The 25,418-nt window shown below is 43.9% G+C and overlaps 1 protein-coding gene across 2 annotated transcripts in view; it reads right to left on the reverse strand.

Moving 5' to 3' along the window:
- zeb2a (zinc finger E-box binding homeobox 2a) overlaps nt 1-25,418 on the reverse strand; it is a 63,796-nt gene that overhangs the window by 18,441 nt on the left and 19,937 nt on the right. For both annotated transcript variants that reach the window (XM_042427376.1, XM_042427375.1), the window contains exon 3: nt 2,979-3,263. In XM_042427376.1, coding sequence (XP_042283310.1) covers nt 2,979-3,263 — 285 coding nt within the window. The remainder of the gene's footprint in view (nt 1-2,978; nt 3,264-25,418) is intronic.

A 25,418-nucleotide genomic window follows, 5' to 3' on the forward strand; every position in this document is an offset into this window, starting at 1 on the left:
AAATAATTCTGTTTACATCTCATGATGCTCAAACTAATATAAAGTCATAATAAGTGTTTAAACACTTCCTGTTTACTTCCAGTATAAAAAATATAATAAAAAGTTCAGTATTTTACAAAGTATTAAAGAAAAATGTGTTTCTACCAACGAGGTTTGAATTCAGTCACGTCTCTGGTTGAATGTGATCAATCTGATAACATCTGATAATATGACAGATGAGGGTTTGAACCTCCAAGATAAAAGATACCAAACATTTAAGATGTAAATAAAGCTGCTGACAGTATGAACCAGTAGTTCAGGTTTACTTCCATTATACAAATGTTTTATTTATATTTATTTCAGACATTATGAAGGTACCAAGTATCAGTTTCCATCTTATAAGCTAAATGATATTATTTAGGTCATATTTTAATATCTTCAGTCCCGTCACTCACCGGTTATTGATAAGGCGATGTTGATCAGGTGTCCCGCAGGGATCAATATTAGGCCCCGAGCTCTTTACTGTATGTGTGAATAATATTTATTTTCCTAATGAACACTGTGACGTCCGTTTTAACGCTGATCCAGCATCAGCTGACAGTCAGATCTCAGGCTGCTTCTGACCTCTTTCATTAATCTGAAGCTTGTTTTAACTAAATGTTTTCATGTCTTTCTCTTCGTACAGAGACAGTCGAGCAGATTTTCCTACAACACTCTGGTGAAAGAATCAAACGAGTCTTTGAATAATTAACCAGCAATAAACAGCAGAAATCACCAAAAGTCAGGAAACATAAAGAAAGGTGTTGTTCTGTTCTGACGGTGGATCCAGTTATCAGTTTGATGTCTAAACGTCCGGTAAAACGTCGTCTTCTCCGCCCTTCACTGAATCACTGCGCTGGTATTAACCAGTTACAGAAAGCTGATGTGGTTTCCTCTGATGGAAACACTGGGAGACATTTCTCTCCTTTCTATTTTCACCCACTCATCATCTTGTTGTTGTTGTCGAGAGTAAAATGGAGGCTCTTTGTGTTTCCATTCTCCTTTTTTTTTTTTCTTTCCTCGAGAGACAAGATGGAGGTGACGGCAGAATAATGAGCTTTTCACTTCTGTTTGTGGTTCTGTTGTTTCTCTGAGTCAACAGCTGCTTCTGTTATTGTCTGAAAACACCTCTGCTGATAGTTTTCATTCTTTCTACTTTATTTCCTTTTTACGTTTTTATTCATCCTCTATTTCCATTTTGTTTCTTTCTTTCTGTTTCTTCCCTTTTTTGCTTTTATTACATTTCTTCTCTTCATCCGTTTCTCTGTGACAGCAGCTGATCTGTAGTTTTCTGTCTGTGATTGATTGAAATAGTAGCAGCTTCTCTGTGTCGGAGCAGAGAGTTTCCTCACCCGGAGGTGTTGTTTGTACTCGAGAATATCTCTGCGAGATGCCATCTGCTCCTCAGAGCAGCTCGACACTACAATCACTGTCATGAAAGAACATTTTCACGTTCTCCTCATAAACTCTGCGACTCTTCTTTGTCAGGTTTGTCCAACAAACGCTAACTGCACCTGTGATGAGCAGGACGTTTCATTCATAAACAGCTTCACGTCCTGCAGTCACATGAGGCTCCAGAATATCATTCACGTCATAATTACAACTGGGAAACGTTTCTGAAAGCCCCGACTTCATAAGTGCCTGAAAATCTACCAAACATGGACCCCACATGTCAGCCAGAGTCTGTGGTTCAAGCTGATTAAACCCACATTTAATGGATATAATGTCATGTTGTCAACGCTCAGTATTTTAACCCTCGGTGGACCAACTCTGCGACGGACCAGCAGGCCGCTTCAACGCCACTAAAACTATAGAAACTATGAGAACAGTCTCTTTATCATTTCACTGATTCTGCAGCAGCTGTGAATGTTTCTTCACTCTGATGATGACGATGACGTCTCTCTGACTTAAAAGCTTTCAGCTTCTCATTCTGTAATTTTCATCTTTTAAAGATGCAGTTTGAGCGAGGTCATTAGAGGAGATGGATGGACGCTGCCGTCGGTTTGTATCTGTCAGCCTGCCGGCCTTATTATGCATGTAAATGACCCTCATAAAGCTCCAGATTTCATTTAGTGCTGTTAATGAGTCCCGCTCCCCCTAACGATCCCGTTTGAATCCTAATTAAAAGAATTTGTCTTTGTGGCCCGCTGACACCAACTGTCCTGTCAGCAGCATCCACTTCATCAGGAACAAGATCACATTTGATCTAAATAAATCACATCTCTGCATCGATACACGCAGAAACAAACACGTTCTGTAAAATGTTGTTATTAATAATATAATAATATAATAATATAATAATATAATATAATAATATAATAATATAATAATATAATAATATAATATATAATAATATAATAATATAATATATAATATTAATGTTCAGACGTTTAACTCTTCAAACTATTCAAAAATATTTCACTTTGGTGTTTTTTTAAATGACTGTTGTTTTCTTCCCATCATCGATATGAATATTAACCTTTAACCTTAAACACACTCAAAGGCCCACTTACTCCACTTATGTACGTCATGGTCTTCACTCAGAGACGTTTACGATCGCTCTACCGCCTCTGATCATGTGACCGAAGTCACCTGACCTGCTGCACTCACTGGAGGAAGAACCATGAGACGCGGCTGAAAGCTCGTAAGTTCTGACATTTGATACATAAGATGATCAGCTGAAAGCCTCGTTCTATTGATTACTGATATGATTGTTTTGATGAACGATGATGTCATAATGCTGCTCAGCGTGTCTGCAGATCAAAGTTTCCTGAATTTGAACATTGATTCTGTTTTCTGAAAGCAGCTGATTCAGCTTAAACGGTCCATTTAGCAGCTTTCAGGAGCTTTCAGGAGCTTTCAGTCGTATCATGCGCTCTCATCCTGAACATCTACAGCTCCACAACAACTGAATGATGAAGACCGTGTGCTCTGAGTGAAAGCTCCAGAAGAGGACTCACCGGCGCCGTTGAGGTGTCCGTTGGTGTCGTCCCGCAGCCTCCAGCTGTGGTGGAGGTTCTCCCTGACCTCTGACCCCTCCTGGCCGTGGTAGGACAGCAGGGCGTGGGCGACCCGCGGCGACGCCTCCAGAGTGGGCACGCTGGCCGGGCTGCCTGCCTCTTCATCCTCCCCTCCTCCTCCTCCTCCGCCGCCGCCATTAGCGAGGCCGTTCTCCTCGGAGACCAGCGTCCTGTCGTCCTCGTCTGTCTCAGAACCCGTTTCCACCACATTCTCATAGTTCAACACTGCAACACAAACACAACAACAGCCGGCATGTTAGGTTTCTATGACAACATCCGGAGGAGGAGGAGGAGGAGGAGGAGGAAGGCACATTCCTGCACTGGGAGGCTTTTTTGGTCCAGCTCAGACTCTCAGGGGACTCAAGGCTGTAAATGTTCCAGAACTGGTTCAGAACTGGTTCAGAACTGGGACAGAACCGCAACTCACATCCTTTACTGCACTGAAGTAGCAACACCACCAAAAATATGATGAGAGGAGGAGAAGGAGGAGGAAGGAGGAGGAGGAGGAGGAGGAGGAGGAAGAACAGCAGAGTTCAGCTCTATGACATCATGGGAACCAGCAGTGTCAGACTGACTCCAATAAAGCAACATGGCGTCTTATCTGCAGCAGCGGCGACGACCAGCTCAGGAGCGAGGAGGGGGGAGGAGGGGGGAGGAAGAGGAGGTGGGGGGGGGGAGGAGGGGGGGGAGGGGGAGGTGTTCTGGGGTGTTCTGGGGTGTTGGGGGGTGTTCTGGAGGTGTTTGGGGGTGTTGGGGGGGTGTTCTGAGGGTGTTCTGGGGGTGTTTGGGGGTGTTGGGGGGTGTTCTGGGGTGTTCTGAGGGTGTTCTGGGGGTGTTGGGGTGTGTCCGGGGGTGTTCTGGGGGTGTTCGGGGGGGTTCTGTGGTGTTGGGGGGTGTTCTGGGGGTAATCTGGGGTGTTCTGAGGGTGTTCTGGGGGTGTTGGGGTGTGTCCGGGGGTGTTCTGGGGGTGTTAGGGGGTGTTGGGGGGTGTCCGGGGGTGTTCTGGGGGTGTTCGGGGGTGTCCTGGGGGTGTTCGGGGGTGTCCGGGGGTGTTCTGGGGGTGTTCGGGGGTGTTCAGGGGTGTTCTGGGGGTGTTCTGGGGTGTTGGGGGGGTGTTCTGAGGGTGTTCGGGGGTGTTGGGGGGGTGTTCTGGGGGTGTTAGGGGGTGTTGGGGGGTGTCCGGGGGTGTTCTGGGGGTGTTCGGGGGTGTTCAGGGGTGTTCTGGGGGTGTTCTGGGGTGTTCTGGGGGTGTTCTGAGGGTGTTCGGGGGTGTTGGGGGGTGTTCTGGGGGTGTTCTGGGGGTGTCCGGGGGTGTTTGGGGGTGTTCAGGGGGTGTTCTGGGGGTGTTCGGAGGTGTTGGGGGGTGTTGGGGGGGTGTTGGGGGGTGTTCGGGGGTGTTGGGGGTGTTCTGGGGGTGTTCGGGGGTGTTCTGGGGGTGTTGGGGGATGTTCTGGGGGTGTTCGGGGGTGTTCTGGGGGTATTGGGGGGTGTTCGAGGGTGTTCGGGGGTGTTCTGGGGGTGTTCTGGGGGTGTTTGGGGGTGTTCGGGGGTGTTCTGGGGGTGTTGGGGGATGTTCTGGGGGTGTTCGGGGGTGTTCTGGGGGTGTTGGGGGGTGTTCTGGGGGTGTTCGGGGGTGTTCTGGGGGTGTTCTGGGGGTGTTTGGGGGTGTTGGGGGGGTGTTCTGAGGGTGTTCGGGGTGTTCTGGGGGTGTTCGGGGGTGTTCAGGGTGTTCTGGGGGTGTTCTGGGGGTGTTCGGGGGTGTTCTGGGGGTGTTCGGGGGGGTGTTGGGGGGTGTTCGGGGTGTTCTGGGGGTGTTCGGGGGTGTTCGGGGGTGTTCTGGGGTGTTCTGGGGGTGTTCTGGGGGTGTTCTGGGGTGTTCTGGGGGTGTTCGGGGGTGTTCTGGGGTTTTCGGGGGTTTTCGGGGGTGTTCGGGGGTTTTCGGGGGTTTTCGGGGGTGTTCTGGGGGTGTTCGGGGGTGTTGGGGGGGTGTTCTGGGGTGTTCTGGGGGTGTTGGGGGGTGTTCTGGGGGTGTTAAGGGGTGTTCGGGGGTTTTCGGGGGTGTTCTGGGTTGTTCTGGGGGTGTTAAGGGGTGTTGGGGGGTGTTCTGGGGGTGTTGGGGGGTGTTGGGGGGTGTTTGGGGGTATTGGGGGGTGTTCTGGGTTGTTCTGGGGGTGTTAAGGGGTGTTGGGGGGTGTTGGGGGGTGTTGGGGGGTGTTCTGGGGGTGTTCTGGGGTGTTCGGGGGTGTTGGGGGGTGTTGGGGGGGTGTTCTGGGGGTGTTGGGGGGTGTTCGGGGGTGTTGGGGGGTGTTCGGGGGTGTTGGGGGGTGTTGGGGGGTGTTCTGGGGGTGTTGGGGGGTGTTGGGGGGTGTTCTGGGGGTGTTCGGGGGTGTTGGGGGGTGTTCTGGGGGTGTTGGGGGGTGTTGGGGGGTGTTCTGGGGAAGTGGCTGGACTGAAGCTTTTGCTCCTTCGGGGATTTTATCTGCTGCCAGTTTCCAAACTGTAAAGCTTTACATCCGAGCGGTCGCAGGTTCCCAGGGAACAGAACATAAAATACAGCTTCTCAGGTTTTTTTCTTGCCTTCGGCCACATGGAGATTAGTCTGCATATCTGCTCATAATATGATCTTTGTCTGCCTGCGAGCTGCAGCTCTCGCCTCCCGGACAACTGCGCAACAGGTGCAAATTAAAAAGGGGAGCCACGGTGGGCCGGGCCGAAATCTGCTGACCTGGGCTGAATACCAAGAGCAGGGGCGGGGGTGGAGGGGTGGAGGGGTGGAGGGGTGGAGGTGGAGGGGTGGCGTGGGGGGGGGTGGAGGGCGGGGGTGGGGGGCGTGGGACAGACCCGGCTTTAATAAGAGGTGTGACCAGCAGGATTTAGAGGAGTTCAGACGGGGTAATGCCCTCTGTGATCAGCAAAAAAAGAAAAGAGGAAGAAAAGAAAGCTGAAAAGTGAGACGTGAATGCTCGTTGTGTGGTCGAAGGTATATGTTGGGATATAATATGATCTCGCTCGACGACTTAACCCCCCCGCTACCCCCCACCCCCCCCCCCACACACACACACACCCTCTGCTATTGTGGTCTTTGCCTTTTGGCTGAAAGAACGTCTGACCTGCTGCAGCAGAGACGGAGACACATTCACATCCTTCACATGAAAATACATCTAGAAAATACTGATGATCTCAACGACACATAAACACGAACTTATAAAAACTAGAACACAAGTCACACAATTATTTCCAGAAATAAAAATGGATTGATTTGTAGTTGTTTTCATATTGTTTCTTAGTTTTATTTATCTTATTTATCTGCATTTAAGCCCAGTAAGTTTTTAGATATTTGATCAATAAATGCATCCTAACATATAAACAAATACAGTCCATTAATGTATACAGAATATATTTATATATATTAACATATAAACAGCCAGACGTCTTATTTATTGATTACTGTTGTGTCTGTTTGTTTTCTTATATGTGTAAATGAAGTTTATTCCTGCTCTTTAATAATATCAGATAATTCCACCTTAAATGTGCAGACTGAAGGTGAGTGTCTGCGCTGTGATTGGTGGGCAGCAGGCGGACACAGAGACACGCTGACCTCCCAAACAAAAGCCATTCAAGGCGCTGTTTGCCTGCCGGGTCACATGACTCTGGCAGAGTGGCAGATGTCACCGGGGGCAACGCAGCGGGCTCATCTGAAAACACTGCCGTCCACCATTTTGTACCTCCTCACACACACACACACACACACACACACACACACACACACACACACACACACACACACACCTTAAAGTCAAGCTGCTGCTCTGCACGTGTTGTGAAAGTAAAACTTGTTCTGATGGAGCTGCAGCGACCAGTCGGAGGACAAAGCAGAGACGACACGACGCAGAGCATTACCCCCCCCCAACATCCCCCTCCCCCTCCTACGACCAGGGCGTTTTACAAAGACACATTAATCTCCCCCTCCTCCCCCCTCCTCCCCCCTCCCCCCTCCTCCTCCCTCCTCCTCCTCACAGTGTCGTCATCCTCTCCTCCTCTGCCCAAACTGTTTCTCTCTGGACGGAAGAACAGACTCGTGTTTTAATGCAAACAAATGCCTCCAGCTGTTTCTGTGGGGAGGGGGGGGGTGGGGGGGCGGGGGGGTGTCTGTGGGTTTCCGGGCAGGTGGTGGGTAGAAGGTATGTTATTATGTTATTATGTTATGTTACATGGATCAGACTGAACACTGGCTCATGTGTCCTGCTGGTTTTTCTCTAAGGATCCGTAGATCGAGTGCAGGTGCTGCAGAAGGAAAGAAAGAAGGAAAGAAAAAGCAAAAGCTCGTCTGTTTTCCCTCCGTTCCTCCTCTTTTATCCTCCTTTCTCTAAAGGACTCCGACCCGCGAACCCGCGCACAAACTTCACAAAACTAAACAAACCAACAAAAAAACATGAACACAACAAACACGTAGAAACACAAACATGAAACAAACTGAACAAAAAAACACAAAGTTGAGAAAACATGAAAACACAAAATCAAACTCGATCAACAAAATGAACACAAACAAACACTAACGAAGGCTGAAACACGGACGGTTCATCCATCACACTTCGATACGATAAATAAGATATTTAGACGGTCTGTCATTGGTGCTTACATATAGAAGGCGTGTCTCGCCTCCACACAGCCGACCAATCACTGATTATTCTACATTTTCAGCCAATAAGATGCTGATTCCACAAATCTTTAGTTTTATCAGTAAATCTGAAAATGAAACATTAAATATTAATGTTAAAACTGCAACATCCACCACAACACGTCCTCTAAATCTGCTTATCTTTTATTTTTCATGAAGTTTTTCAAAAAGCTGAAGAGACTAAATACATGCATATATATATATCTCTCTCTCTCTCTCTCTCTCTATATATATATATATATATATATATATATATTCATATATATCTGCATATGAATATTAGAGAGAATCATCCATCAAAGAGATGAAGAAGAGAAAAACAGAAAATCTGGAAGAAGTGAATGTTTCTCATCTTCTGCTTGATAAATAATCACAGATGATAAAAATCTATTGATCAGTTGTTTGACAGAAAATTAATCAGCAACTATTTTGATGATCAAATAATAACTAATAACTATCGGCAGACCTGCAGTTCAACATCAAACATCCATCCAGCATCAAACCTGAATGTGAGGCTCAAATTACAGCAGCCAATCACAGCTCTCCGTTCGCTGAGACGCTACAGTGCAGAGCGAGGAGGGCGGGGCTTCAGGGTGGATCAAATCACCGTCAGCTCCGACAGATTTCCATCCTTCACAGTAAATGTAACGCCTGATTGATGTGATTGATCTGATTGATCTCCTCATCAGCTCAGATACAAACATCCCATCATGTGTGTGTTGATCATCCAGGTGTAAAAACCATCAAAACCAGTAAACAGAAACCATCCGGCTGTAAATCCACACAAAGATCCAGGTGCTGCGTCCACATCCTGCCGCTCGCTGCAAGGTAATGAGAGATGAAACCAGCTCCCTCCCTCCCTCCCTCCCTCTCTCTCTCTCTCTCTCTCTCTCTCTCTCTCTCTCGCCTGAGAGCAGATCACCTGAACCACTGCGGGGGGGGGGGGGGGAAGGTAAGACAGATGCTGCTGTGGAAAATGAGGTCGCTGCCTAGCGGCTACGAGCAGGAAGTGATGCATCAGAGCAACACACACACACACAGGCAAGTAACACATACATGGCCAGAAGTATGTGGACACCTACAGATGACATACAAAACCCTGAATGTTCATTTTGTTGCTGTGTGATGAAAACGGTTCATCTCTGAATATATATTTTGATGATTTTCTATCTTTGTCTTCATGTCTGGCTCCAAACCAACAATGAACTGATCTACTAACAAGTGTTGTGTGTGTATCAAAGCTGATATATCTTATTAAAACACGTCAGTGAGTCACAGCGCTGCACTGGTCACATGTTCCTTCATCATCAAGAGTTTGGTCAAAGACTGATAACAGAATCATGTTTTCAGTCTCTGGAGAGCAGTTCTGTGTGAGACAGACGCCACTGAGCATGTGCAGAAACACTGTTCTGTTTGCTGCTTCACTAGTTTGTTGTGCTTGTGAAAATATAATCATGTGATCTGGACATTTTCACAACCAGGAACGGAGCTTCATGTTCTAACTAAACAAGCTGGTGAGTTTCTGCCTGATAGAGCTGCTGCTGCGCTTTACTTCACTGAGCACATGTTTGCTGTTGCATTCTGGGTGTGTCATCGGTACAGGAAGTGGTGGGTCGGGCCCCGCCGTGAGGCGTCAACAGTGTCCGGCCCCTAATTGAATTAAAGCACCATTAATCTGCGGGGGCCCGGTGCAACAGGCTGGAAACCACAGCAGAGAGGAGAGCCTTCCTCCTCCTCCTCCTCTGATATGAAGACACCATCTGTGCCCGGCCTGCGCACATGTTACTGCTCCCAACAAATGTTCAGGGGCCCCCGCCGGCCCCCCACACACATCAACACACCCACACACACACACACAGAGCCAACACAGGCCTCCCTGACACAACACTCGCTTCACAAACACGGACAACAACACCTGAAGCTGCTCCTGCCACACATTATTAACATTTACAACATATTAGATTATTATTATCTGTTTCAACACGACTGTTACAAACAAGTAGCAGAGGTCATATCATGATTCTCTATTTCAGATTAATTGCATCTGCATATATATATATATATATATATATATCAAATATATTCAGTTTACGGTGATAGAAAACAGTCAGTTTAAAAAAATAACATGAGAGTATTTACAAGCTTTTACATCGTGGTAATAGTTTTGTTTTCTGAGCGATTAAACCTTTAATATTGTTTTTTTTTTCTGTGAGGACAATCTTCATAACATGATGTCTTGAGATAAATACTTTCTGTTTTTAATATTAGGTTTAATATTAAGATTATTTTACAACCATAAATAACTCAAAGTCCCATCTGACTGTCAAAAGCTCAAAATTATTGTTTAATTAATCTTCCTTTGATTGAGTTATTAATAATTGACTAATTGTTTCTATGAAAATAATAAAGCAGGTTTAGATGAATTTGTATATGATGGATGTGAATGTAAACCAGCTGAGAGATTCTGCTGTGCAGACGATGAAAAACTGATGACTTGTTCAATAAAGAAGTAAAGATGGATGAAGATGATTTTATAATTATTAATATTACAGTGATTCATGAGTTTTATTGTACACATGAAGGTCTGAAGATCTGATTTAGATTTTGGATCAATTTTCTTTGTTTTTTTTGTTGTTTGAAAATGTTTATGCAGCATTCTGGAGTTTATGGTTTTATGATTCATGGAAACCAGAAAAACTGTAAAAAAACAAACCAGAATGTAAAGCAAAGAAATGATTTGACCTCAAAGCTAAAAAACAAATCAGATTTAAAGTGAAGGACAGACGGGAGTCAATGTTTCTGGATTATTTTCCTCGTGTTCAGAGTTACAACATTTCTGTTTCTGCACAAACCAGAAAATAAACTTCCTCTTTCCTTCAGTGAAAAAAAGTGTTTTGATGATTTGGGGCTCTTCCCTTTTCCTCCCTGCTGATGTAATAAACTGAAAACAAACAGATGAGATCGATGTGAAGCTTTTTAATTTCTCTGTGACCTGATTCACTGTGATGGATTTTAGCTTCAGGCTGAAACGCCGTCACGTCACACAGAGAGGTGGAGGTGTTCAACATGTTCAGCATCCGTCCAATCAAACACAACCGTCAGAGGCCCACAGACGACGACGGGGGGGGGGGACTGAAGCTGGTCTGTGAGTCTGACTGAGCCGCTCTACTTCCTGTCTGTCGGTCATTTATTTACTGGTCAGTTTCTGTGTCTGAACGTCTCGACTCAACTGTGACATTAATGTCAAATTAAGAAGACTGAACAACTCAACTACCTCCTTTACACTCCTGGTCTCCTTCTCTAGACCCTCCAAACTTCAATATTCACTCACTGTTTCCTTTCTAGGTAAGGAAGCAACAGAGGGATAGAAAGACAAATGAGAGCCAAGAAAAGGTTATATAGAGGGAAACAAGAAGGTTAGGAAGTAAAGAAGGAGGTATGGAAGGAAACAAGGTTAGGAAGTAAAGTAACTAAGGGAATGAGGAAGATGTCGAAGCTGTGTTCTTTCCTTTTTATTCCTCATTTCATTACAACTGTAACACACACACACACACACACACACTCACACACTCACACTCACACACACACACACACACACACACACTCACACTCACACACACACACACACACACACACACACACACACACACACACGCTGTCAGGTCATTAATGTTCCTGCAGGTCGATTATGAGCTGAGCTGCAGTAAATATTTGCGTCTCTATTGTTCCCGCCGTTTCCTCTGGAGTCTCCGAGGCCTCGCCGGCTCCTTGGGGACGCCCGCCGATCACATGACCTCCCTGACAGGAAGGAGCTGTTACTGCGGCGACAGCACAGAGGCGGGACTACAGAAGAAAAGTTCATAATGACTGCAGGTCACTGCATTTTTATGCTTTTGTTCCTTTTTGTGAAGTTTGTGATTTATTTAATGTTTAATGTATTTAAAGCTGAAAATGATCTCAGAAAAATATTCTTCTGCTATGTCGATAATCTATTAATCATTAAGCAAAAATACAATTGATTCCCTGGTTTCTAAAATATCTCAGAGCTTCTTGTCTTTAAATCATTATAAACTGAATATGTTTGAGATGTTTGAGCTTCTGATCAGACACAACAAGCTGAAGAACATTATTGTCTGAGGATTTACAGGCCAAACGATTAATCATTTATTAATTAAAGTTACACCAGAATGAGGCTCTGAAACTGTAAAATAAACCTGACTGGTTTAACTTGTTGAGAACATTATTGACCTTCAATGAAGAACAAACAGAATGATGTCGACTGCGAGCGGCTGATCTCTGACTGCATGAAGTCCTGATCCTGATCCTGAGTGCGACCTTTAGACCGAGTCCTGGCAGCAGAAACCTGATCATTTCTCCGCTATGCAGACTGAGGATCTAAGAATGGAGAAAAATCCCTAAAAGACAGCGGTGACGGGGGGGGACGGGGGGGGGAGGCGCTGAGAGTTTCCATCGGCGACCTGTTGGCAGACTGCTGTGCAATTATAGTCACCACATCCAGCCTTTTCCCCCATGTGGTCGACCATTTTGAAAACAAAAAAAGGAGAGTCGCTCTGTAATTCACCCCTCGCAGGGTGGGAGGAGGGGGGGGGAGGGGGGGGAGGAGGGGGGAGGGGGGGGGAGGAGGGGGGGGGAGGGGGAGAGATGTCTTTGCCTAAAAAAAAAACACAAACCGCAGAGAGAAGTTCAGGATATTTTACTCTCCGACTGGAACAGGACAAGAACTGTCTTTGAGCTGCCACAAAGAGAGAGAGACGACCGTGCTTCATCCTAATGTAGCTCCTCAGTCACCACGGCAACAGACTAACAGAAACCGACTGAAAGCACAGACACCGACTGAAAGCACAGACACCGACTGAAAGCACAGAAACCGACTGAAAGCACAGAAACCGTCTGAAAGCAAAGAAACCGACTGAAAGCACAGACACCGACTGAAAGCACAGAAACCGACTGAAAGCAAAGAAACCGACTGAAAGCAAAGAAACCGTCTGAAAGCACAGAAACCGACTGAAAGCACAGAAACCGTCTGAAAGCACAGAAACGGACTGAAAGCACAGAAACGGACTGAAAGCACAGAAACCGACTGAAAGCACAGAAACCGTCTGAAAGCACAGAAACGGACTGAAAGCACAGAAACCGACTGAAAGCACAGAAACGGACTGAAAGCACAGAAACGGACTGAAAGCACAGAAACCGACTGAAAGCACAGAAACCGTCTGAAAGCACAGAAACCGACTGAAAGCACAGAAACCGACTGAAAGCAAAGACACTGACTGAAAGCACAGAAACCGTCTGAAAGCAAAGACACTGACTGAAAGCACAGAAACCGTCTGAAAGCAAAGACACTGACTGAAAGCACAGAAACCGACTGAAAGCAAAGACACTGACTGAAAGCACAGAAACCGACTGAAAGCAAAGAAACGGACTGAAAGCAAAGACACTGACTGAAAGTAAAGAAACTGACTGAAAGCAAAGACACTGACTGAAAGCACAGAAACCAACTGAAAGTAAAGAAACTGACTGAAAGCAAAGAAACGGACTGAAAGCAAAGACACTGACTGAAAGCAAAGAAACCGACTGAAAGCACAGAAACCGAGTGAAAGCACAGAAACCGACTGAAAGCACAGAAACCGACTGAAAGCACAGAAACCGACTGAAAGCACAGAAACCGTCTGAAAGCAAAGACACTGACTGAAAGCACAGAAACCGACTGAAAGCAAAGACACTGACTGAAAGCACAGAAACGGACTGAAAGCAAAGAAACCGACTGAAAGCAAAGACACTGACTGAAAGTAAAGAAACTGACTGAAAGCAAAGACACTGACTGAAAGCACAGAAACCGACTGAAAGTAAAGAAACTGACTGAAAGCAAAGAAACGGACTGAAAGCAAAGACACTGACTGAAAGCAAAGAAACCGACTGAAAGCAAAGAAACTGACTGAAAGCACAGAAACCGACTGAAAGTAAAGAAACTGACTGAAAGCAAAGAAACCGAGTGAAAGCACAGAAACCGACTGAAAGCAAAGAAACCTACTGAAAGCACAGAAACCGACTGAAAGCACAGAAACCGACTGAAAGCAAAGAAACTGACTGAAAATAATTGTTGATTGATTGTTTTTCGAAAACCAACTATAAAATGATTAAACACGACTTAGATACTGAGACAAACAGACAGAAACACACACACACACCACACACACACACACACACACACACACACACACACACACACACACACACACAAACACCACACACACACACACACACACACACACACACACAAACACCACACACACCACACACACACACACACACACACACACACACACACACACACACACACACACAAACACCACACACACACACACACACACACACACACAGTGAAGTGTGTGCGTGTTCTTATCAGTCCAACAGTGCACAAGGTGTGACACTAGTTCCTCTTTGAACGAGTCAAGTCACACATAAAACTCTGCAGGACTTTAATCAGGTTTTGACACCTTGAGCTCTGCAGGCTGTTTAAAAACAGAGCGTTAACCCCCCCCCCCCCCCCCCCCCCATCCTCAGCCACCTACAGACCCCACCCAACCCTCCACATGAAGCATCAGACACACCAGCAACAGTAACACCAGATAACAGTGTCCTCACAGGTTCACACCAGACGCCTTTAACATGTCGGCTCATTTAAAAACCTGTTCTGATGCATTTTTCTCCACATTTGAGAACTACTACGACTCTATAAAGTAGTTAGAATCAGCTGCAACATTCAAATGCTGCTTACACATTATCATCATATATAATAATTCTGACAGGAAAGTACATTTTGCTAAATATAATTACACATTTCCCCTTAAGTAAGACTTTGAATGCAGGAATTTTGTGTAATCAGAGCCTCAGCTTCGCCTTTAAGGGCGCTGAGGTCATTTCCTCAGTGTTGTTTCAGGCTTCATATTCTACAAATACACACCAGCTACACATGGACAGTGCTTTTGATATTTTTAGAGTCAGAATATCTAAACTTGGGCTTTTCATACATAAAAATAAGGGGATTTTGTTTCCGTCCACCAGAAATACAGTATATTCCTGAGACTGAGAAAGGTTTAGGCCATCCAGCAGTGAGATAGGATTTGCAGAAATATACAGTAAGATATACAGTAAAAAAGAAACTCTTGACCTCATTATTTCTAAAATGTAACTGTTAACTGGTCGTTTCCTGCACCACATCTGTTCACAAGACTTCCTGATGGCGTCGGCTCAGAGCAGCTCGACACCCTGCGCTGTTCTTTCAACAAAAATATGGAAAGCAGCAGATAAATGAAAAAGTCAAAATACTTTTGACAAAAGACGAATAAAATGTTGACATTTTCTGATCAGCTGCAAACGAGTTTAGTTCTGCTGTGCAGATGCTGAAAAGTCTGGGTGGTGTGTTCCTTCACTAACGTGTGTCGTGTGTGTGTGAAACACGGCGAGGATGTGGAGGTGGACTGAAGGTGCAGACCTGAACGTTAATCCTATCAGCAGCAGAGAGTGTCGGTTGAAGCCCCGCCCCTCTCACCTCCACCGCCGTGTGTCGTCTGATTACATAAAAACTGCTGCTGAGCTCTGATAAGACCTGACACACCGATACCAAACCACACACACACACACACACACACACACACTCAATGTGTGTGTGTGTGTGTGTGTGTGTGTGTGTGTGTGTGTGTGGGCGGTAAGAGTGCGTGTGCAACCAAAGAAGAAGAAGGTCAGAGGTGTGAACATCTCTTTTCTTTTCTTGTCTTTTTGTTGCAAAACACAGTTAGTCAACCCTGAAGCTGCTGTGTGTGTGTGTGTGTGTGTGTGTGCGTGTGTGTGTGTGTGCGTGTGTGCGTGTGTGTGTGTGTGTGTGTGTGTGTGCATGTGTGTGTGTGTGCATGTGAACAAGTCATATATAAATTAGGAATCGAGCTCCAGACGTTACGAAGGTACAAAAAAATTAAAAAGTAACACTCCTCTTTTTGAACTCAGGATCTTCTACATGCATTTTGAAGCGCGTCAAACTTCATCTTTCTGTGTAAGTGTTTAATTAATCATCAGTCTCTGTGGCAGGTGGGGGGGGGGGGGGGGGGGGGATGTCGAGGTTAATACCCCCCCTCTATAGAAATCTGGGTTGCCTTAAGAGAAAGTCAGACTTTAACTGTGAATAATGGATACAGGCGCTCACACGTCTTCTGGCAATGATGAAGCAGTTTGAGGGTTTACAGCCCAGCAGCCTCTCTGGGGGGGAGGGGGAGGGCGGGGGGGGGGGGGGTTTCCAAAATGTCTGAATTATTCATCTTCCCAGGTGGAAGATGAATCGTCACAAGAGGGGAAGAGGAGGAAGAGCAGAGCTTCTTGTGATTAAATCCCTCCGATGAATACCTTCCTCCTGCCTCAGAAAAACTTTTCACACAAAATAATTCATGACTGCAGGTGTTTTAACTTCCCGCCGTTTAAAGAAACATCCGTCTAACTTTCTCTCCTCTGAGCGCCGTCTCTGTGGATCGACAGTGAAGTCTGATCCTGTTTGTGGTGCTTCTTGACCTCAGAGAGAGAAAGCGTCATGTCCGACATCTGAAGAAGAAGAGACGTAGACGAAGAAGAATAAAGAGAAACTATGAAGTTCAGTGATTATGGATTTTATCACAACGGCACATATTTCCACAGCGAAACTAATCTCATCAGACAGTCACCTCCAGAACACAGCCGACGTTCACTCAGCTGACTGTCGTCATGCCGACAGCTGGACTGTGTGATTGGCTGCTATAAAACTTTAGTTAAGAGACTGTAAATACATCTTTCCACTAAAGTGACACGACGTGATGTAACATAATGTTGATTTATTAAGGTAATAAAACATAACACAACTCAACACAAACCAGTGCAACACACAAGTGAAATGTAACAAAATGTAACATTTTTACGTAAAGTAACGTAATACGAGACACGATGTGACGAGACGAGACGAGACGAGATGGAACAAAATGTAATAATGATGATAAATAATAATAACGTCACATGACGTGACAACTTTCTGCTTTAACGCACATAAAACAAATCAAAACACAACAATAAACACCTTCAGTGACCGTTTTCACAACCAAGTAGCGTAAAAGTGAAAATGTAACGTAACAACAACCAGAGCTGTTCTGTTAACGGAAAAAAAAATCTGACATTTCAAAATGTGATTTTGCTTCCTGGAATTCAGTCATCTGAAGCCCCCCCCCCCCCCCCCCCCCTCATAACGAGCCGCCTGGTGCTAACGAACACACACACACACACACACACACACAGCGGCAGGTATTGCTTAACACGAGGCTGACGGGTGTTCGGAGGTACGGTGGATCTGTTCCTGGAACAGTTTGCAGTAGTGAAACTGCTGATGGAGTCACTTTAACGGTGACTCACAAGACGTCCGTCCACCGAAACCTGCAGCTGGACAGAAGAAAAGTACGACTCATCAGTTTCTCCTCAAACATCGACACCCTGAATTCACAGAAAGCCTCTGCCGTCAGGTCAAAGTGAAGCGAGGCCGTCAATACCAATCCATAAATGTTCGTAAACATAAAAGCTTTCAAACACTAAACTTATCGTGAACGTTCCCTCTGCTGATGAAGCCCGTGTGTTCTGGTCAAAAGCTACACAACAAGCATGTAAGTGGACGCTGAGTCGGGATTAAGTTTGAGGTTGTAAAATAATCTGAAAAGTTGTGAAACATTTAAAGATCTAAACTTATATAAAAATCACCATGACAACCACCTCATTCATACAGAAACCACCTAGTAGCACCATGGCAACCTCACAGCCTTAGCAACCAATCTGATCACAGTCACATTCACAAAGCCGTCACCTGGCAACCAGCTAATATATCATATCAGCCACCATAGCAACCACCTGACAACACCCTAGCAACCAGTTATTAAAACCCCATGTTTTTGTCTCTGTTTAGCTTCTGTACACACATACCAACATCCCATAATGAGTCGCGTTCACAATACGTCATTTAGTGAACTTTTTCTGTTCAACTCATTTTCTTCTTTTTGTTACTTTTTTGTTATTCAGCGTCATACATTTATACAAATATACAGACGTGTTCTGTATGTGTGTACATACATGCAGTAATTATTAGTACACGTATGTAGTAACAGTTACTACATACTACATGTACAATTACTGCTACATGTATAATTACTACTACATGTATAATTACTACTACATGTACAATTACTACTGCATGTACAATTACTACTACATGTATAATTACTACTACATGTACAATTATTACTACATGTATAATTACTACTGCATGTACAATTATTACTACATGTATAATTACTACTGCATGTACAATTATTACTACATGTATAATTACTACTACATGTACAATTACTACTACATGTATAATTACTACTACATGTACAATTACTACTACATGTATAATTACTACTACATGTACAATTACTACTACATGCAGTAATTATTAGTACACGTATGTAGTAACAGTTACTACATACTACATGTACAATTACTACTACATGTATAATTACTACTACATGTACAATTACTACTACATGTAGTAATTATTAGTACACGTATGTAGTAACAGTTACTACATACTACATGTATAATTACTATTACATGTATAATTACTACTACATGCAGTAATTATTAGTACATAGTTACTACATACTACATGTACAATTACTACTACATGTATAATTACTACTACATGCAGTAATTATTAGTACATAGTTACTACATACTACATGTACAATTACTACTACATGTATAATTACTACTACATGCAGTAATTATTAGTACACATATGTAGTAACAGTTACTACATACTACATGTATAATTACTATTACATGTATAATTACTACTACATGCAGTAATTATTAGTACATAGTTACTACATACTACATGTACAATTACTACTACATGTACAATTACTACGACACGTACAATTATTACTACACGTACAATTACTACTACATGTATAATTACTACTGCATGTACAATTACTACTACACGTACAATTACTACTACATGTACAATTACTACTACATGTATAATTACTACTGCATGTACAATTACTACTACATGTATAATTACTACTACATGTATAATTATTACTACATGTATAATTACTACTACATGCAGTAATTATTAGTACACGTATGGAGTAACAGTTACTACATACTACATGTATAATTACTACTACACGTAAAATTACTACTACACGTACAATTACTACTACATGTATAATTACTACTACATGTACAATTATTACTACATGTATAATTACTACTACATGTATAATTACTACTACATGCAGTAATTATTAGTACACGTATGGAGTAACAGTTACTACATACTACATGTATAATTACTACTACACGTACAATTACTACTACACGTACAATTACTACTACATGTATAATTATTACTACATGTACAAGTACTACTACATGCAGTAATATTAGTACACATATGGAGTAACAGTTACTACATACTACATGTATGATTACTACTATATGTACAATTATTATTACATGTATAATTACTACTACATGTAGTAATTGTTACTTATGTACTAACAATTACTAAATAAGAACTTTTGAACAAACAGGAATTTACAGATAAATTGTACTTGCCGTATTTTTCAGAATGATTCTAATATTTCTGTTTTTAATGTTTTAATAATCAATGAATACTTGATAATAATAATGAAATAATAAACTGTAGTTTCAGTTTAAATTTCACTGATGCTTTTATTTTATTTCATGGTGGACGGATCTTCCACTTCTCTTAATGCTCCTTATTTTCATTATTGAAATGACTGCTGAATATAAAATAATTATAATGTCTTGTTTTGTCTTTAATGGTTAATATTTGTCTGATGCTCCACTGCACTGAAAATATTGTTGTTTATTTTACTTTTGATGACTTTTATTTATTAAGTTGATCAACAAACAGAAGCAGTGAACTCACATTAAAACGACGGGAAACAACAAATTCCTGTTTTAAAAAATGAAATGATGAACAGATTATCAAAATAACTGCAGAATATTTTTTTCTGTAAATGGACTAATTAATTATCTCTGCCGCTACGCTTCAGTATGTGCCTTTAAGAGGCACCTGCAGCCAATCAGAGAGCAGCGTGTGCTGTGGACATACAGACGTGTTTCTGGTGAGTCAGAGGGACGTCTGCTCATGGGGGTGAAGGACAAACAGGAAGTGAGGTGTCTTTGGACTGGGTCAGCGCTCGCAGTCACACCTTTGGACTGACAGATGTGTTCATCCACCATGTGACCTGGGAACAACCCCCCCCTCACCCCCCTCGCCCCCCCCTCCACGCCGGCACTGAGGTGACGGGAACTGACAGGCGTTCGGTCCCCGCGGCCGAACTTTCCAGTCAAGTGGACGAACGTCTGCAGGCCGAAAGAATCAAATAAATGACTTATGAATCGTCATTTGTTGCCTCGCTGTCACTCTGCTCTGCTGCTGTGATTCACTGAGAGGCCGTGGACCAATCACATCGCAGCTGACAGACACCTGAAAACACCTGACGACTGCTGAGGTCACAAGAAACGCCACAAAAGAACAGCAGCTGGTTTTGTTCTCAGCTCTGAGTTTTATTGTTTACTTTATAAAATAACCAACATGTTTCCATAGCGACGCCGTCAAACATTCAACTCATTCATATAAAAGAGAAGAAAGAAAATGTGTGAAAGTGTTTTGTCTCTAAACAAGTAAAAGCTTGATTGGCTCTCAGGTGGACTTCAGGTCTTTGTAGGTGAAGGTCTACATGTTCTCTTCTCTGATTGGTCCTTAAGAGTCTGAGAGTCTTCATCAGCCGTCAGACCCTCAGCTGGTTTCTGAGGAGATTCTGAATCAGGACCTGAGCTCCTGTTTCTGGACTAAACAGAGACCTGCAGTCTGAACACTGCTGCTGGGATCTGGTCTGATTGTGATGCTGCTGCTGTCCTGAACATCAGGGGGGAGTCGGGGGGAGTCGGGGGGAGTCGGGGGGGGTTGGTACAATGAGCCCAGTGTTACCGCGATGTGGTCTCCATTGTACCTCTGAATTGCGAGGTGTCTCCACTTCCTGTCTGCTCACAGCTTCACTTTAAATCTGAAACATCCGAACGCTGAAGCACAGATCTGAGGTGTCAGTCCCAAGCAGGACTACAGGTGATCCGGATCAGGACTACAGGGATCTGGATCAGGACCACAGGGGATCCGGATCAGGACTACAGGGATCTGGATCAGGACCACAGGGGATCCGGATGAGGACTACAGGGATCTGGATCAGGACCACAGGGGATCCGGATCAGTCTGAGCAGCAGGTTAAATGTTTATTTGTCACAATAACACGACTCACTTCATCACAAACACAAACTACAAAAAACTAAAGTTCACAAGAAATGAAGAATTCTTTTATCATCAAAGAGAAGAAGTTTCAGGAGCAGTCGAGAGCTGAGACAGTCCCTTTATTCACTTACTTATTTAATTAGTAGTTGTTTAGTTCTTATGATGGAAACGATTCCAGGACGTCTACAAACTCATGTCTTTAAATCTTCATTCTTTTAAACATTTCCTTTTTCCTTCTGAGACTTACAGTAAAAACCCGTCGGCCGTTCTCTCCTCGGTGCACCTGACCGCATGTTAACATCACGGAGGATCAAACCACTGAGACCAGTAAAGGCTCTGAGTGCAGGATGAAGCAGCCATTTGTGGTTTTTAAGCAGACAGACGAGTAACATGAAATATGGATGTGATACATTACAGACTGGACCAGGCTGCAGAGTTCCTGCTCTGATCAACACAACCAGGATGAGTCACCTGTTGCTCCTCCTCCTCCTCCTCCTCCTCATCATCATCATCATCATCGTCATCGTCATCGTCATCGTCATCAGAGAGGAAATCATTCAAACAACAGACAGATTCAGTCTGAATGACTCAAACGTTTTTACAGTAAATGAAGTAAAATCAAACTGAAGCTTCTCTCATTAAAGGAGGTTCCCAGTGTTCCCAGTGTTCCCAGTGTGTTATACCAGCAGTCAGGTGTCTGTAATCATTCCTCCTGTTCATACTGGATATTAAAGATCCTTCAAATGTGCCTTCAATGGAAGTGATGGAGGATAAAATCCACAGTGTGTCCACACAGTCATTTAAAAGTCTGTGTGAAGCTTCTATTCAGCTTCAGCAGTCTGAGTTAGTCATATCAAGTGGATATCTGACACATTTACAGTCTTTTTAGCATCAAATTCCCTCTTTGTGTTTCCTCGGACAGTGTTTCCCTGTTGAGCTGCAGGTGGAAGTATAGTAACAAAAAGAGGAACTTTGGCACTAAAAAGACTGTAACGTTGAAAGATATCTACTTGATTTGACTCATTTGGACGCTGAAGCTTCATATTAGCTTCAGATAAACTTCCATCACTTCCATTGTAAGGTCATTATGAAGGGATCTTCTAATGGTCAGTATGAACAGGAGGAATGATTACAGCAAGAAACACACTGACTGTTGGTTTAATGACTGACTGTTGGTTTAATGACTGACTCCATCCTTTAAGTACAGAAACATCTGATCTCAGTCCAACTGCAACAAGTCTCATCAATCATTTCTCCCCAAAAAACCTGATTGTCTGTTTTAAAAAGAAAGTTTCAACCTGTCAACTGTTTCTTTCCAGATGTGAGAGGCAGATGTTACCTGATCACCACCACAAACAACTGGCTGTTCTCTGTGACTGGAGCCTGCAGAGGAGGCGGGGGAGTCAGGGAGGGTTGGGGCGGGGGGGCGGGGGGGGGGGGTTCCTGGGCTTCCTTCAGCCCAGCAGGCCTCGGTCATAAACGCTGGTTCTTTTGTTCGAACACAGTCGGCAGCAGGAGCTCAAACAATGCGAAGCCCCATAATGCCCTCTGCTCTGAGGCTGCCGTCTGAACTCAGACCGGACAGAGAAATGAAAACAGCTCATTCAGCTCTCACACCGCTGACGCCTCCAACATTTATGACTCCGCAACACAAGTCAGGAATAAACAACTCTGTTATCAACCTCACGCTTCATCTAAAGTCTTAAAACAATCTGTCTCCAATAAAAACAGATTTATCTTTTTATTGTCTTCACCTCTTTTAAGAATATGAAATCTAATTCCTGCTGCTAGCATAACACGCTCCCATCTCCCACCCACTGTCCTGGGTGGAGTTGCATTGTGGGTAACGTAGGCAACAGGCTTAGATTTACATCCTTTAAACAAAGCTGTGCATCATTCGTCGTATATCTCTATCTAAATACTACAGTTCCCATGAGCCTCTGCTGCTGCTGCTGTGCACAAGAAGCCAGTCAGTCGCTCACTTTTCAACGTGATACGATCAGTTTTCTCAACACCGTAATCTTTAGCTTTTGCTCGCCGTTAGTGGCGAATTTTAAGCTCTGTGATTGGCTGTTTCTTGCTGAAATGCATCTTGGGAGTCGTAGTTAACTTGTACTTCAAAGTGTTTGTGTCCATACTTTTGATCTCTTCTAGATTTTCTATCGGAGCGATCAGGTGAGGGAGGTTAATCAATTAGTCGATTGACTGAAAATGAACTACTAATTAAATAATCGTTCTAATCATTTTCAAGCTGAAATACGAAACATTTTCTGGTTCCAGCTTCTCATTTGTGATGGTTTGGACTGTTGGTCAAACAAAACACGCAAACCTTCGTGTCCTCTGAGAAACGTTTAAAACCAACCAGTCCTCCAGATTAAAGGACAGACTCTGTGATTGGTCCATGAACGACACATCACTGCTAGAAGACAAATCTGTTTCATGGTTAAAGTTTGGTTGGTTTCAGCCAATCAGCAGCAGCTTCACGTCTTCGGTCTGAAGCACCGACGGCTGATCGCTGCTCCAACAAACACTCTCTGAACTCCTCTAATAATGTGCTGGTGGCCATTTTGGAAATTATTGCTCCATTAATAATATTTGAAGAGTGCTGTGTGGATGTTGATTGACAGCTGTGATTGACAGCTGTGATTGACAGTCGGCTCACACTGAGTCCGACTGTTGACACAAGTTTAATGTGACTTGATCATGACGTCGCTACGTCTTTATATCCAGACACCTGAACACGTCTACAAGTGTTACCGACAGAACGCTGTCATCACCACACACACACACACACACACACGTACACACACACACACACACACACACACACACACACACACACACACACACACACACAGACACACACACACACACACACGCAGACACAGACCATTCGACGGACGTTTCCTGACCACCTGCTTCTGCTTCACCATGCTTTGCAGGTGTGAACACAGCTGTGCAGGTGTGTGTGTGTGTGTGTGTGTGAGTGTGTGTGTGTGTGTGTGTGTGTGTGTGTGTGTGTGTGTGTGATTAGAGGCAGATGTCACACAGATGGTCTGAAATAGAAACTCGCCACCGTCGTCGTTCATTCCTGACTCATGCTGCCATCGTTCCTGCTTTAGCTGAGGCTTCACACACACACACACACACATACACACACACACACACACACACACACACACACACACAGACAGCAAAAGGCACACTGTAACACACACGCGGGCCCCTCCTTGTAGAAACCTGGTAGGAATGTTAACACGGGGTCACTGAACTATTTGGGTAAGTGTGTGTGTGTGTGTGTGTGTGTGTGTGTGTGTGTGTACGTGTGTGTGTGTGTGTGTGTGTGAGACAGCTGCTGTTTTTATAATTAAATATCAGCCTGTTGTCATAATGATTTTTTTCATTTCTTTAATGACTCTTTTCATTTTCTCGAACGATCAGCATGTTTTTAACTCGTCAGAACATCTGATGTATCGTCAGTGAATAACTTCGACAGCGAGACGACGTCATTAAAAGAGCGACAGTCAAAGCTCAACGATGGAAACACGACGTCTCTGTTAGTTTCATGTACTGATGTGAGGAAGGTTACAGCCTCCTCATCATCGCTCCTCACAGATCTGATGGTTTCAGCTCTTCAGTCACATGATTCATGACGTCATCGTTTATTCACTCAGTCTGTTTACATTCACACTGAACATCACTGGGTTGATGCAGCACCGACACGATACCGAACTCTAACTGAAGCAGTACGATCAATCTACTCTGTTATTGATTGTTAATGACTTAATAAACTTAATAAATATGTTAGAATACTATGAAAATTTTTTGTCTTTGTCATATAAAACAGAGAAAAACAATCTGAGAAACACCAGAGGAGAAGCAATTATTAAATGAATCATTTCTACAGTATGAAACACTCTGTGTGTGTGTCGGAGGTAAAAAGAACAATAAATGTTTCTATCAGGAGCAGATTAAATCCAACACTCCCTCCTGTGTTCCCCATTCAGACCAGTGGAGGATGAGGAGGGGTGAGGAGAGGTGAGGAGGGGTGAGGAGGGGGGTGAGGAAGGGGGGGGTACACTTTGAAACCCAAACCATCCCTCTGCAGTCGCATCGAGGGGACATTTTTAATCCTCTCCAGCCACACTTTAAAATAAAAGGCCTTTATTCGCCGCCCTCTCCACCAATTAAAGCGTTTCAGCAAAGCGGACTCGTTTGTTAAAGATCATCAGACTCGTTTCTGTGCTGCAATTTTCTCAAGACTCCTCCCTTTAACGTCCTGAGTGTG

This window comes from Thunnus maccoyii, chromosome 11 (assembly GCF_910596095.1).
Source record: "Thunnus maccoyii chromosome 11, fThuMac1.1, whole genome shotgun sequence".
Taxonomy (NCBI): Eukaryota; Metazoa; Chordata; class Actinopteri; order Scombriformes; family Scombridae; genus Thunnus; species Thunnus maccoyii.